The 17,177-nt window shown below is 35.4% G+C and overlaps 1 protein-coding gene across 1 annotated transcript in view; it reads right to left on the reverse strand.

Annotated features, from left to right (window-relative positions):
- Positions 1 to 293: 293 nt before the first annotated feature.
- Positions 294 to 17,177, reverse strand: part of SCML2 (Scm polycomb group protein like 2) — a gene marked incomplete at both ends in the record, with an annotated part of 65,473 nt that continues 48,589 nt past the window's right edge. Inside the window, 7 exons of the mRNA XM_084258042.1 lie at positions 294 to 422; positions 1,506 to 1,657; positions 5,199 to 5,450; positions 6,109 to 6,219; positions 12,940 to 13,122; positions 13,834 to 14,037; positions 15,147 to 15,270. Of these exons, the coding sequence (XP_084114168.1) occupies positions 294 to 422; positions 1,506 to 1,657; positions 5,199 to 5,450; positions 6,109 to 6,219; positions 12,940 to 13,122; positions 13,834 to 14,037; positions 15,147 to 15,270 (1,155 nt within the window). The remainder of the gene's footprint in view (positions 423 to 1,505; positions 1,658 to 5,198; positions 5,451 to 6,108; positions 6,220 to 12,939; positions 13,123 to 13,833; positions 14,038 to 15,146; positions 15,271 to 17,177) is intronic.

A 17,177-nucleotide genomic window follows, 5' to 3' on the forward strand; every position in this document is an offset into this window, starting at 1 on the left:
TATTGACCAAAATCGAAGGTGTTTGTTTCCTGCATGAAGTACATTTGTAAATAAAAATAATAAAAAGACATAAAAAAACTAATGTCCAATTTGAATATTCTAATATACTAATACTAACATGTTAAATGGTTTCTAAAGACGTAGATTGGACCGTAACGTAGTTCTGCGATTCTGGATATATTTTTAGAGGAACCGGCTACTTAACAAAAACTAAGAGAATAAAATACCCTTTAAATTAAGAAGTTATCCATATCACTGAGAATTATGTCCAATCTAAACTTACACATTTTTTTTCAATTGTATTTTCCTTCTTTAAGTTTTTCAATGTAGTAACATAACTTTAGTGCTGGCCCCAGCTTCAGTCCCATATACTTCATCATCATGTCACTCTTGAGTAGTAGCAAAGCCTTTCCATCAATCTCCTACAGAGAGAAAATATAATAATGAATAATGCTTTCCATATTTTATCACAAACAGTTATATATAAGAACATGTAAAACAGAGCAGCCGTATGTTGATATACATTCTCTGAATATGATTTATTTCTTGAAAACTATTAAAAATATAATTTATACAGTGAAGCATTTCATAAATCACTTCAAATTTTAAGAAAAAGCTAATTTAACCCAGTATTTTTTGAAAAAAGACCAAAGCACCAAAATATCTAATTTTAAATAATAGTGTGTTGAATAAAATACAACTAAATACCAATGGCAAAAGGCACAAACTGAACTGTAGAAAGGAAATTCAGGCGGTCATTAATTTTCTTAGGAAGGCTGGAAATAGAGTATGTTAGCATCAATGCAAACTGTAAATGTACTATACAGAGTTGTCCTTAAGTTGAAAACCTACCCAGTTGTCTCAAGTTAATTAGATGCTAACAGTAATTACTGATTTTCTTACAATATTGAAAATGTATATCAAATATTTGGTCACCCATCCTGATTTGACAGAAAAAGACTACGAACGTAGTTTTAAGACACAAGGCATCCTCCTAAAATTCTTTATTTTCTTAAAATTAACAAATATATGACATGGAAGCATGTTATTTTGTATTCATAAGTTCCTATTTAAAATAAAGCTGCACTTAATCTCATACAGCTGCTGGATTCATGAGGCATCACAACAAGGAGGATACCCTGTCATGGCTCTGATAACTCCCTCCTACTCATGGTCCTGGAGCTGAGCAGGGAGCAGGTGGGAGGAGGATCCTTGCAGCTATCCTTACAAAGGAGAAGACACATGAGAGTGGCCTTGCTGAATCATCTTCTCTTGAGAACTTGAAGACTTGTAGTATTTTAGGTACGTGGGTACCCATTTAAAGCACAGATCCAGCCTTAACCATTTGAGGATCTAACTTTGGGCAACACAACCTTTCTCACATATGGAAAATCAGTTGATAGGGTTCCCCCACCATCCACACTAATCAGTATCCAACTGAAGGGTCTGCACAGAGGTCATTCAAAGGCATTACGGCAGGAAAACCAGATCAAAAGATACATTACATGTTGCCTGAAGAGGTCGGCGAGGGGGCCTGATATTTGAGCATCTTTATGTTTCATAAACTGTATCACTTCATCCACAGACCAGGTTGAAGGGTCCTTAGAGAAGCCTTGTTTCAGGACACTGGGGTCAGGTACAGCTATATAACTTGGAGCTTCAATGGGGGAAAAAAAAAACAAATCATACTTGACCTGATGATTATCCTGAAAGAAGAGATGTTAGGTAGGGAATAATGGTCTCATTCCTGGAACCTTCTGCTAAGTACCCCAGCAAGGACCCAGGACTCCAAGTATAAAATCCAACGAAAGCCTAAATAAAATGATTTGAGGATGGCTACACAAGAGAGTCCCATCTGACCTCCCCTCCAAAACAATAAAAGCAACTTCAGAAGTTACCTTATAGTTGCAAAGATCATTAAAACAGACTGAGCAACCCAAGGCCTCTTTGGCCACAGGAAAATACAGCAGAAGATCTGTTACCAGGGTGAAATCAGGTTAGTCTAAGTTAATCTATTACTATTTAAGTATTTCAATGAATTTCTCTCAACCTCTCTCCTCTTGCTCTGTCTACCTTGTTTATTTTACTAGCTGATACAATGGAAATTCCCCCAAATTTTAGTTGTACAATTGCCTAAATTTATTCAATGAATTTCAATAACCCTCATTATCTTGGAGAACCAAAATACTTGTTTTATCAAATCTCCCCCATGTACTTAATCAATATGTATATTTTTAGCACTGCCTTACTACTTAAATTTCTATTTTTAAGCGTGAATGCTTTTCTCAATTTTGAAGAAAACAGACTGTTTTCTGTTTAGCTGGGTCAGAAGTTAACTAACATTATATTGAATACCTCTTTCAAGGTTAATGGCATGGAAATATTTTGTCTGAAGAGCTGTCTGTTTAAAGAAGAAATAACTGAGACATGAAATAAAGTGTTCATACCTCAACTTTAGCTGTGCTGTTCACTAACTTGTGCTGAAATGTCTTTACATCCAAACAAGTACTCATTTATTATACTACCAGAAAGCTTAGTATGTGATAACAGAAGTATAGGTTTTGTAATTTGCTAGGAAGATTTGTTTTTTTAACCAAGGACCACCAATACAAATTTGTTCTTTTTGGGTGTTAATTAGCCAAAGGATACCTTTTCTTTCCTACCATCTAGGCACTGGCTTCTTTTTTTCTTTTAGATTTTTGTTTATTTATGCATACAAGAACTAGGGTATAGGTCAGAGGTATGGAGGGGGGGGTGAGAGGAATCACCAGAGACAGAGTGGGGAACAGAACAGGTGGATCTACTGAAATACACTGCTGAGGGGAGCATTGGGAGAGACAGGAGAGGTCTGCTGTGCCACGTGGGTCAGCTCCCTGGCCAAGGATTGAACTCATGCCTCAGTGGTTGGCAATTGCTTGATAGCACTGAGACTTGAACCCTGCACACCAGGGGGGCCCCTAGGCACTGGCTTCTTTAGAAGCATTCTGAATATCTACCCAAGGAAAGGGCAAAGAAAAACAGAAGAAAAAAGAATACACAATGGTCAACTTTTGTGTGTAGCTGAAAATTTTATTTATTTTTTTCAATACTGAAACTTTGATGTAAAATATATTCTTCTTTCCACTTGTCAGGAAAGTGGATAAAAATGTTGGTGGATATAAAAATGTTGGTCTTATCTACCAAGAAATACTGTTAGGCTATATCAACCCAAGTAAAAATGGTGATGGTGTACATACGCTATACCTTAAGGCATTCTAACAATTTAGACAGAAAAGTCATGTTTAACTCAAGAGAGACTCAATTCATTTAAAAAAAATTAGTGTTATTGACAACACTAATCATACTTCTAAACTGATTTATGCCTTTGAGGGATGATTCTGTCTTCAGAATCTGGTATAGTTATGTTTTGAAAAACATTTAACAAGTTTTACAGATCACTACAGATAAAATACATGTAAAGATATTTTGGTTTCATGTTAAAATAAAGCTATAAGATCATCTATTTTTAATCTATTATGGAAAAATAATTTGATCAGACCCATACCTTTAAAACAATCAGAGAAGGTTGCAAACATTATACACAGCTTTGTCTTATATACACTAGTGTTATTAGTAAATATTTGTGAAATTAGTAAAATGAAAATGATTTGATTTTATCCCAAACTATGTTTTTGATTTCTTTCCTATAGTAAAAACCAACAAATTCTTTCATTCAAATAATGGGGCAGAGCAGGAGTTTTGTGTGACCATCACCAGCAAACAGGGGTACACTCAGTTTTAAGGAACAGATCCAATACCATAACAAAAATAATAGTACCATCACCTCTAGATAGTTTCCAAGTGAAAACCTCTTCTCTAGAAATTCCTTTTTTTAGAAATGTGGGCAACACAGCAGTTAAGAGCACAGTCCTGGAGACAGAATACCTGGGGTTCAAGGACTGGCCCAACCTCATTCTAGTTGGGGCACCTTAGAAAAAACTTGTCAGATTTCTCACCTGATGCTTACCAGCACCTATATCTCAAGGAAATGTAAAGATGAAATGCATAACGCTACATAAAATATTATGTGCCTGGCAAGTACTGTCAGATATTAATGAAGAGAATGAAGATTTCTATTACTATTAGGTAAATAACTAGTAGGCAATGTTATTAATATAAGTCTTTCTGCTCCTCGGAAACCCACGAGCTAGCTTTCTCAAGCCCAATACAGGCTACTTTGGCATGGCAGTGTTAGGCACGTGGAAGTGAGATGTTCAACATTAGAGATAACTTTTTAGATCCTTTTACTGAGAAAGCCTGCCTTCAAAAGCTCATGTTTTGTGAAAATACTAAAAATTCAGGATAGACTATGCTTTCATGGAATAGACATCCTTCTTCAGACTCCGCAAATAACATAACCCTAAAAGCAGAGACACTCTTCACAGGGACTAGGAGATGGGAGTGACGTGCATGTGCACTCCAGCATGTACACAGTACAGCTGCCCATAGGTAGCACCCATTATAAAAGGCAAGGGAGGTAACTTGCTTCCTGTTTCCTTTACTCCCCAACCTTGCCTAGATGCCTATCTGAAAAAAAGCTATTCCTACCCTTACCTGCCACTCACCCATAAATCTTTAAAAGGGGACAAAGGTAGTAGCTATATTTGCACATGGAACGCTTCTCTGGCTCCTCTAAATGGCAACAGGACTGTCCTGTTTACATATTTCATGTCTTTCTGGTAGGTCGGAAAGAAAGACTAAGGGTATGGAGAATGAGGCAATGGATGCAGGAGTGGGGTACTAGAGCCCAGGTCTGGGAGCCACACATAGGTTGGGGCCAGGAAAGTCTCAAGAGAGATGAGAGAGCATACGTCAGAAAGGAGAGGGAGTGTATCTTCCCAGGTCTCAGAGTCATGGAATACTTTGAATCCAGACAACACCCAAGGAAATGATTAATTCCAAGTGATCAACAACCACTGATCTGAGACATCTCTCTCTCTCTCATGGTTCGTGATCCAGATTCCCCAAGAAATCAGTGATGCCATGAAGACTGGCATATCCAGTGGCTTGTCCCTGACAGTGATGTGAAGGGAAGGACTTGACCTCTTTAATTCTGGTACTTTCTCCAATGTGATACACTCTCAGGGGATGTTATTTGTATTGAAACCTTAAGGGGAAAGACAAACACACTGATTGAGAATCACTATTTTTAAATATACCTTCACTTTTCCTCTGCACTTGGAATTTAACTTCATGGTAACTACTCTTGGTGGATGATGTGGTCCCCAATAGTGCTGAACTTGAGGTGCCTGGCATACTTAGAGAAAAATTCTTCGAGACTGCAGTAGGTATGCTTATAGGATTTCTGCACACAGGATTCAAACTTGTTGGATTTAGTGGTGGATTCTTGGAATCGTCAGAAAGCTTCTCCTCTTTGGGCATGCTACTGCCCTCAGAAGACAATGGTTCCTCTACAAGAAAAAAGATAAATGTGGTTATCTTTAACAGAATGACAGCTCAAATACTAATAAAAGATAAAACATCTCCTAATCTCCAACAGTTCACTTAAGCAGTGCTATAGAGGAACCACAAACACCTAAAACAAAGTACATGGTCATTCCCTTCTTGGTGTTTATAGTAATGAACAATGCTCTACACCAAATCAATTCCATGATATCTCCTATATTTCTCATGGCAACAGGCCCTTGCCAGCCTTGCCACCAAGGCTGTGAACATCTTAGTAAAGCATTGATTTTGAGGAAAGCAGATCCTTACAACTATTTGTTATAATGTGATCACATATCTGATTTATAACATTTGCTAACAACTTCAGTACTTAAAACTTTCACTGGAGAGAGGCACTAAGTTTTTCTATTCTTCTTTTTATCAGCTTTTAACAATACAAAGCTGAATAGAAAATGTTGCTAGAATTCATTTTTTTAAATCTAAGGATAAATGACAACTGAGCAGTTCTGAAGAAAATGAAGGGCTTGACAAAACTGCCAAAGCAGCAGCCTAATTTCCAAACTGATATGGGCAAATGCACTCCCAACAAGACCACCTATGAGTATACTTAAGTGGTACAAGGGAAACTTTTCTTCCCAATCCTAATGTGAAAATACTATTTACCTTTAGTGGCTTGCACTGCTGTTTTGGGCAGCTTAGGAGAGAGCGGAACAACATAAGGTAGAGGTTGCTCAGAAGGTCGTTTGATGCCTTTGTTTTCTATGTCTTCTTTTACTGTTTTCAAAACAAAGGTGTCTGTTACAACTAAATAAACTAAAGCATTTTCATATCAGCATGAAACACTTCTTTCTAAACCCTCTGCCTATTATAACTTCATCAACTATTAATTATGTTTATAAACAACAAGTTCATTTCATCTGATTAAATACTACAACGACATCATATTCAAGAATTAATAGAATTTCTAGAGGGGTACATATAGGTTTCATTTATTCTGGAGTTATCACTTTTCTCTAAATATCTCAAGAAGCAATGAGGCAACCAGTTATAAAATGTCTAAAAAGGCCTAGGAAAATTGTTCCCAGAGCAAGAAAAACTAAGAATTTCAGAGAAGACCTATAAAACAACACCCCATTTTATAAAAAACAATCCTGGTCTAAGGCTATACCCTTACAACAATTCTAGTGTTTATTTATTTAAACAAATGCATTTCCACCTAAAGGACCACTCTTTAAGGCATGATCCTACAAGTAAAGACATCTCAAATTATCAATTACTCCTTAAATCAGCCAGTATCTTGGTTAAACCTCCAACTAAAAGGAAGGCTAAAGCATAATAGAAATCTAAAATGTCTGATAACAGATTTCTAGGAAAAAGATTGCAATGAAAAAATACCAAAGTCAAACTTCATCTGGCTCAAAGTGACTAGGGAGCAGGCATGCATCTCAAAACCATCTGATTTGCAACTGCTAGCCATCCAGTTACTGACTGAAGACTAATGAGTCTAAGAGAGCTCTTACCACTTCATTTTATTTTTAATCATGGACTACAAAATCAAATGGCAAAAAAATTTAAGCAAATAACTATTTCTATAATTATGACATTTAAATTCCAAGGAAAGAAATCATTTTTTCATCCTTATTTAATGATACAGAAAATTCAAATACTAAATCATAATTTTCTATAGGTTACTTACTCAGAATCTTAGCAAGTTCAGAAAAAGCCTTATCTTTTACTTGTTCTATTCTAGTGCTTTTATTAAAAGTTTATAAACCTGGTGTACTATCTGGGAATAACACGAACATAAAACTGGTTCTTGACTTCTGCGTATGGGTATTATAGTAAATTAGATATGAAACTGTTTCTGCAGAGATAACTAGAAAATGCCAGATAATTTACAAAGTATTTTAAAAGTCATCACAGAGAAGTATTTCCAGGATAACTGAAAAAGAGACCTCTGATAATCTACTCCTTCATAAAGATAATAAAAACACTGGTAAAATTAACTTAATCAAAACTCTGGGCATTTAGTTAAAGGCTTACAACAATCAAAGTATTTATTACAAAAAATGGCAGAATCTCAGAACAGCAAATTTGCAGCATGTTAGCTTCTCTAATCCTTTTCACCACAGTTTTGAAGCAGTCTTGCAAACCAGCAGCTTTACTACTTCAGTAGCTATGAAAACTAGCATCCCAGAAATCACCGGAGCAGGCACACTGGGTTTAGAGGTCTCCATAAGCCCCATCCCTACAGAACAGCCACTATTTGACCAAGCTCTTAAAATATCCAATCTCAGATCTTGTTTTATTTGACCTAAGTCACAGCCCACTCTGCATGAAGACCTATCTCCAAGGTACTGGAGATACTATCTGAAGTAGCATTACCTGTTAGGGTTGGCAAAATGCTTACCAAAAAGCTTAAAAGAAAAGATGGATGAAGATCAAGAGATATAAGTTTGCCAGTCATGGGTATGCAATATACAGCATGGAGTCTGTAGGCATTAATACTGTATTATAATTTTGAAAATTGGTAAGAGAATAGATGAGAAATAGATTGAGAGTGATGGTCATTTCACAATGTATTCAAATGTGGAATCATTATGCTGTACACCTGAAGCTAATATAGTGTTGTAAGTCAAGTATACCTCAATAAAAAATAAATAAATGGAAGCTATCTTAGAGAGAAAAGTGAACTTGCTACATTTAAAAAAAAAAAAAAAAAGACATGTCCACTATGGGCCTTTGAAAGCACTGAGATACTTCTGGGAATAAAGAAGGTAACATTCATGTGAAGGGTTGGATATAGGCTCTGGAAAGACCTGAGAAGGCCCTAATCTTTCATTTCTTGCTGACACTGAGCCTCTGCACAAAGCAGACTTCTAAAATGCCTACTGGAGTGTTCAAAACAACCACTAAGTTAACTCAGCAAACTTCGGTACACACATTGACAAAAATTAGTCCGGGAAAAGTCATTCAAACACACAAACAGCACAACCAACAACAACAAACTCTAGCAAAGGAAAGGGAATTTGATTTTCAGAGTTGCTGCATTATACTATTTTTTAAAGATTTATTTATTTATGCATACAAGAGATGAGGTACAGGCCAGAGGTGTGGGGGGTGAGAGGATTTACCAGAGACAAAGTACAGAACAGGCAGATTGACAAAAGTACACTGCTGAGGGGAGCAGTGGGCGAGTCAGGAGAGGTGTGCTGCGCCATGTGGGTTGCTCCCTGGCTGACCGGGAATCGAATTTGTACTGCAGCGGCTGCAGATAACTTCATAGGTTGCATCTTAACCCTTGCGCAACCAGGGAGGCCCCAGCATTATACTATTTTAAAGTGTCCAGTTTTAAATTAAGAAATTAGGAGACAGGCCAAAAAACAGATGAGTCTGGCCCATACACAGAAAAAAAAAATCAGTCTATAGGAACTGCCTTTAGGACACCCAAACACTGGACTTACTACAGAAAGACTTTAAATTACCTATTATACATTTGTTTAAAGAACTTTTTAAAAAGTTACATCTAAAGAACTACAGTATGAGAACAATGTCTTACCAAATACAGACTATCAAGAGAGAGAAAATTTCTAAGAAAGATCCAATAGAAATTCAGGACTTGACAATAAATGCAATGAAAAATTCACCAGAGGGGTTCAACAGCAGATTTGAACTAGCAGAAGTAAAAACCAGAAAATTTAAAGAAAAGTCAACTGAGATTACACAGTCTGAGGGACAGGAAAAAATGAGGGAAAATGAACAGACCCCAGAGCCTATAGGACATCTTCAAATATACCAAAATGTACATAAATGGGAGTTTCAGATGCAAAGAGAAAAGAGAAAGGGGGAGGGAGAGAAAGGGAGAAAGGGAGAGAGGGAGAAAAGGAGAGAAAGAGAGAGAGAGTGAGATAGGGAGGGAGGGGAGAGAGGAAAAGGGATAAAAAGAATATTTGATGAAATAATGGCTAAAGTTTCCTAATATTGATTGATTCCTAATAATTGAGCTTTCCAAAAAGTTCAACTATCTCCAAGTAGGATAAACTCAAAGATATTTACACCAAAGAAAAAAAATAGTTAAGCTCCCAAAGCAAAAGAAAATTTTGAAATCAGCAAGAGAAAAGCAAATCATCACATAGAAGAGATCCTCAACAATGTTAGCAACTGACTTATCAGAAACTAGAGACGAGAAAAGTATGGTTATCACACTCAAAATGCTGAAACAAAAATACTGTCAATAAAGAATTAGATATTTTAAAAGAATTCTTTACTAGCAGAGCTATCCTACAAAAAATACTAACAGGACTCCTTCAAGTTGAAATGAAAGGACACTAGACAATAAATCCAATCCACAAAAAAAAAGTGTACCAGTAAATATATGTGTTCATCACCCTTTTCTTCATCTTTCTCCTTTAAAAGACAACTACATAAAGCAGAAACTTATAAAACTGTATCCTGGAGCTTATAATGTGTAAAGTATAAACTATATAATCACTATACAAAGAAGGGTATAGGGAACAGAGCTATAGTGGGAACAAAGTTCTTACATAATATTAAGTTGGCACTACCAAACTAGATTGTTTTAAATTTAATTGTTAATTGTAATCCCTAAGAAAATAACACAAAAAATAGAGTAAAAGAAATTAGGTAATTAAATGGTATATTAGAAAACATCTATTTAACATGAAAGAAGGTAGTAATGAAGGAAACAAAATGATAGATGTAAACCATACCTTATCAGTAAATATATTAAATATACATGAAATAAATGTTTACACCAGTAAAATATCAGGTGGGCAGAATGGATTTTTTTTAATGTTCCAGCTGATTACAAGAAACAAACTATAAATACACAAATAGGTTGGAAATAAAGGTTAGAAAAAAATATAACACACAAACAGTACTTAAAAGAGAACTGTACTGGCTATGCTAATAACAGATAAAATAGACTTTAAGAAAATCTTAAGGAATTCAGAGACATACAACCCCCCCCAACACAAACAACTTCAGCAAAATTATGAAATGCAAGATTAATATACAAAACTCAATTATATTTCTAGATATTTAAAATGATAATCCAAAAATTAAATTAAGAAAACAATCCCATTTACAATAGCATGAAAAAGAATAAAATGCTTAGGTTCAATTTATCAAAAGAAGTGCCAGGGGCCTCCCCGGTGTCGCAGCGGTTGAACGCTGGGTTGCGAAGCTGCCCACAGCCTCTGCAGCGCTGGTTCGATCCCCGGCTACTCCCTGGCCACCGGAGGAGGGTCCCACATGGCGCGCAGACCTCTCCTGCCACCCGCTGCTCCCCTCAGCAGTGTCCTTCGGTCCTTCTGCCTGCTCCGCTCCCTGTTCTGACTCTGGTGAATTTCACCCTCCCACGCTTCTGACTGCACCCAGTGCTTGTATAAATAAATAAATCTTTAAAAAAAAAAAAAAAAGAAGTGCCAGGTATGCACTCTGAAAGATATTGCTGAACTAAATTAAAGTAGATCTAAGCAAGTGGAAAGATATCCCATGTTCATGGACTGGTGGACTCAATATTGTTAAGAAACCCCATATTGATAGATTCAACACAATCCCAATTGAAATCCCAGCTGGCAGAAATTAACAAGCTGATCCTAAAATTCATACAAATGTAGGGCACCCAGAATAGCCAAAACAAATCTTAAAAAAAAGGAAGACAAAGTTGGAAAACTCAAATTCAATTTCAAAACTTACCACAAAAAGCTACAGTAATCAAGATAGCATGGTACTGCCACAAGGAAAGACATATATATATAGTTCAATGAAACAGAATCAAAGTCCAGAAATAACCCTATATATTTACAGTCAAGTGACTTCTGACAAAGTTGCCAAGTCAACAAAGTGGCCTTTTCAATAAATGGTATTGAAACAACAGCATATTCACACATGAAAGAATGAAATTAGACCCCTATCTCACAACATAAAGAAAAATTAATTCAATCAAAATAGATCAATGATCTAAATATAAGAGCTGAAACTACAAAATTCTTAGGAGAAAACACAGGAATCATTGTGAATTTATATTAAGCAATGTTTTCTAAGAAATGACACCAAAAGTACAAGAAACAAAAAAAATAGACAAAGTGGACTTAAAAACTTTCATTTTCAAAGGATACCATCAAGAAAGTAAAAAAGACAACCTACAGAATGGGAAAAACTTTACATGAAGTATATATCTGATATGAAACTTGTATCCAGAATATATAAAGAACTCTATATATAATTTAAGATTTATTTATTTATATAAGAACTGGGGTACAGTCAGAGGCATGGGAGGGTGAGAGAACCCACCAGAGACAGAGCAGGGAACAGAACAGGCAGACAGACAGAGAATCGAACCCGCACTGCAGAGGCTGTGGACAGCCTCACAGCACGGCACTCAACTCGTTACACCACCAGGGAGGCCCAAGAATGCTATAAATTATAGATATATAACAAATATAAATATCTTATAATAGATTATGTATAAATACAAATATATATAACTAAAATATGTAATTTTTCTATATAATAAAAAGACAAAGTACAATTAAAAATGGACAAAGGATTTAAACAGACATGTCTCCAAAGATGATACACAGTCCCCAACTAACAATGGATGACCTGACTTACAATTTTTCAACTTGACAATTTTGTAAAAACCATATGCATTCAGTAGAAACTGGACTTAGAACTTTGAGTTTTGATCAATTCCTGGGCTAGTGATATGCAGTATGAGCCTCCCAATGCTGGGCAGCAGCAGTGAGCAGCAACTGCCAGCCAGCCACAAGATCATGAGGATAAACAATGCAATCATGGGTTATGCTGTTTAGTAGGTTAGGTGTATTAAATGCAGCTTTGGCTTATGGAGGGTTTATCAGGACACAGCCCCATTCTAAGTTAAGGAAGATCTGTACAAATAGCCAATAAGCTACATGAAAAGATGCTCAATAACATCAGCCACTACGGAAATGAAAATCAAACCACAATGAGATACCTTTCCAGTTTTCATTCTAAAATTCATTATAAATACAAGAAATTAATTTCCCACCTTTTTTTAAAAGATTATTCATACAAGAACTAGGGTACAGGTCAGAGGTGTGGATGGTGAGAGGATTCACCAGAGACAGAGTAAGGAGCAGAATGGGCAGAATGAGTGAAATACACTGCTGAGGGGAGCAGCAGGTGAGCCAGGAGAGGTCTGCTGTGCCATGTGGGTTGTTCCCTGGCCGGGGATCAAACTCGTGCTCCAGTGGCTGCAGATAGCTTCATAGGTTGCGTCTTAAACCCTTGTGTCACCAGGGAGGCCCAATTTCCCACTTTGAATGAACAAAACAATTATGTATGAGTCTAACTAGTCCACTGTGGCTAAAATGCTTACTTTGAGGAGGACAACGGAATAAGAAAACCCGAAATGCACGAGATTTTCAAGTTAATTATAAAAGGTTCATCTTAATTTAGCACAGTATAAAAAATATTTTCTCATACCTGATTTATTTTTATCATGTTCTCCAGGGCTATGGGTATTACCTCTGTAAGAGCTAAAAGGCTGGCTACTCAAAAGATTATCACACTGCAGGTTGTGGCACAAGGTCTCAAGAAAACGAAGCGCAAATGACGCACTATTCACTGGAGGGAGCTGGATGGAACGAGTTTCCCCATCAAAGGTGGCTATTAGGCAGCATAGGGAGAAGGATGTCAGAATTATATTACAGAAAGATGAAAACTACAACATCAACCAAAAAACCATCAATTTATGAAATATATTTAAGTTTGATTTGTCATTTTTGTAATTTATGAAGAAATAATCTTAAATTATAAAAGCTCCTCTCATTCAAACACAATAGCCTGTATTAGTAACAGCATTCTCACTTAAAAAATTTCACAAAGTAAACAACAGAAATCCACTGATGTATAACATTTCCTGCTATTACAAACATTTATGGGTACAAATGTAGTATCTCATCACACAAACATGAAAATTAGTTGTATGTTATCTCTCAATTACTTCTGAGTACATCTTTATCTAGAGCCTTTTGCAGATCAGTCTGCTTTTTAAATTAATCATAAAATATTATCAAGATAGGTACTTTGCCTATAGTGAGAGTAACAAAGTAACAATCTATACATATCTTTACTTCAATTTATAGTACATCTCTGACATTGTCAAAATATTTTTAAACTTTCCAAACAAGAGTTAAAAGCCTATAAAGATGTAATTAGTATGACTATTCTACTATATCAATATAATAAATATTTCAGTATTATAGTTAAGAGAATACAAATATTATAAAAAAATATAAATACTGTAAAATCCCTGCCTTCTCAAAACCTAAAATCAAATTTGGGAAAAAAGCTGAATAAAAGATTAGATGAACATACCAGTTATCACTTCTCCTCCACGATGATCTGGCTTAAGGAATCCAAAAACAGTCTTACTTTGAAAGGCACAATCCACACAGGCCTGCACGGTCCGCCGAAGAACCACATTAACCGGGCCCGGGCCAAAGTGGTCAGGCAGTTGCTGGATTTTCTTCTGATCCAAGTGAGGGCCACAGTCTCCATTTTTATTTATATAGACACAGACTTGAGGAAAAATGTGTATACAGATACAACAAGCAATGAATTGGTTAAAAAGGAACATAAACATTATATAATTACTATATCCCACTACCCATACTTCACTCAAAGAGAAGCTACTTATAGATGGTTTCTGCTACCTAAAAATATGTATGTAAATATATTTTTCACATTTTGTAAAGATATTAACATGAAAAGAAATGATCCTGTTCATTCCATTTTCTAGAATTTTGCCCAAATTGGTAATAAAAACTATAGAAATTTTAGTGGCATCATTAAACAATTCTTCACATATTCCCCACATTACACAAAATGGTAAAAAAAAAATTAAGCTATTATTTTTTACCGTCTAACTGTATACACAGTATAAGAATTTTCTTTTAAAACTGGTCATGTCAGTAAACTGTTTGGACTAAATTTATTTTAAATCACCAATATGGCACCTTCATTATATTCTCTAAAGTAGCCAAATAATTTAAGATATATGCTATCGAAAGCTTTAATGACCGAAAGAAATTGTTCTCATTAATTTTAATATATATATTTTATATACATGCAGAGGTTCACTCAAGAAAATTTAAGAATAAATGTTCTTCTTAGAATAAAAAAAAGCATATTAGGAAGCAGGAGAACCATCTAGGAAAGGAAAGGAAGCAAGAGAACATGCTTTAAAATATAGGAAAGGAATAAGGAAATGTGCAGAAGATGATAAATAAAAGACATTGACAGGCAAGGGTCTGCTAGGATCTTAAGAGGCATTTAAAAGATTGGGGGTAGGGGGCTTTAAAAATACTGTAAGTCAAAAGACAGCTTATGAAATAAGATAAAGGGAAATAAGAATAGAACTGACAATGATGTAGAAATTTTACAGATCTTACTAAGATGGAAAAAATTAAGGATACTGAATCTTCAAGTGAGTTGAATATTTAAGCACACTGTTTTTACTTAATAGCAAATGCACAACTAGCATTTCATAAAACATTAATATGAAACATGCTAAAAGAAATATTTATTATATTTTTCCCTCTTCTTTATTTCCAGGACTTCAAAGACATTAAGAATAACATGGAATGTAAGCTTAGTAATTTTATACTCTTTCAAAAATACCATCTTACCTGTGGACATCACTATTTTAGACATCCCAGAATAGACATTCTTATCATATGAAAAGCCACGTTCTCTGGCTAGTACACTTATAGAAGCTGAAGAGGTGGAACAAAAAGCAGGAAAAAGCCTTTCCTATTAAAAACAAACAAAAAAGAGCAGAAATATATAAATTACCCTTTAAATTCCTAGAAAAGCTGGTCTGAAAATTTCTGGCATCACTGACTCATGATCAGAGCAGAGTTTTTATTTAGAAAGCAGTCATTCATCTGGTAAAGATCAGGTGTATATAACCTGCATTTCTCCATATTACATATCATAACTGTCACAAAATTACAAGTGGCTTTCTAGAATCCAACACAAAATTATGCCTATTGCATGTAAGAACCAAATGACTTCTGGGTATTGTCAAACATCACCAGTGTTTTAGATCAACTCTTGGGGTTTTCTTGGAGTAACCTTTTATGGCTTTCCAATGTCAGAGAAATGGCTCTTGCGCCTAGAAAAGGTAAAAGAAAATATTTAAAAAGCAGGGACAAAGGAGGAAAAATAGGATTAACATTCAGTTTTGCTGGGTTTTTCTTTATGCATTTAAATTGACTGTACAAAAACTTTAGAAACATCATTGCGGATTCATCTCCAAGCAAGGAAAACAAAGGGGAATATAAACAACTGGGACTACATCAAACTGAAAAGCTGCTATACAGTGAAAGAGACAGTAGCCAAAGTGAAGACACACTACCGAATGGAAGAAAATATTTGCATACCATCCATCTGACAAGACTGATTAGTCTGAATTGATACTGAAGATCTGCTTATGGGTCCACAGACAGGATTGAGATCTTCATATCCGGTTTGAGAGGCACAGACAGCCCAGGATCCTAGCTAGGCAGCCTTGTTCCCTGATTGTGGTTGGTCGACCGCAGGAAGCTAAATTAATGTACTCATGTTTTCTAATACCTATTACCTAATAAGACTAAGTTATAATCCTCAATTTATAAAAATCATCTATATTTCTTTCTATCATCTATCTATCTATCTATCTATCTATCTATCTATCTATCTATCTATCTATCTATCTATCATCTATCTGGCATCTAATTTGGCTTTTTTAAGGGAACAGAAACTATGTGCCAAGCTAAGCACAAGAATTGATTGCTCTAAAGAATGGAACATAGAGAAACCGAACAAAGGGTAAGACAAAGACAAACTTTGAAACAAACCCTTGAAAGCTGACCATGAATCTGAGGCATCCAGGAGGGGAGAAGGAAGGTTGAAAATGGGTCAGAAAACACAATGGACAATAGTGGAGGACTATGGGAGTGCTTTGGTGGTGGGAGAGCTATAGTGGCCACACCTGAGGGGAGAAATCCTATACTGTGAACAAATCAATGAGGATGTAACATAATGGTACTTCATTTAAAAAAAAAAAAAAAGAATCCTAGTTAAGGAAGGCTATTAAAGTTCTAAAAAATCCTCTTTTCAAAATTGTTAGCATAACTGTTGAATAATTCCATGTCACAGAATTGTGAGGATTAAAAATAGATGTTGGCTCTAATTTTTATTAATTTTTTTTCTAGTTGGGTAAAAAATCAATTAATTAATGACTGTCATTTGGGTTCACAGTATTCTAGTAAATCATGTTTTTTTAAGTATTGAATTACAATTGTTGTGTTGGTATATTATGGTTCTTTCAATATTTTACTACTCTAAAATCCAAATCCTTTCATTTAAGATTTAACAAGATAACAATAGTATATTTGCATTAATACGACAAAGTGAATAAAGGTAGATTTATTTGGAAAATGTGCTGCTATACCTGTAGTATCCTTCAGGTGGAGAAGTGAGTGTTGACAAAGGAAAGGCTGTATTGCAAAATGAATCCTTCCACTAGCTAGTTCAAAGACTTTCTAAATAACCAAACCGTGAACGTGGCAGTACTGAAACAGGAATGTGGGGAACTGCATGAGAATCTTCATCTTTTTATGATGAAATAACGAAGCTAGAGAAAGAGAACTGAAATGCTACCTTTGAAACAAATA

The sequence above is a fragment of the Talpa europaea genome, assembly GCF_964194135.1.
Source record: "Talpa europaea genome assembly, chromosome: X".
NCBI classification, from domain to species: Eukaryota; Metazoa; Chordata; class Mammalia; order Eulipotyphla; family Talpidae; genus Talpa; species Talpa europaea.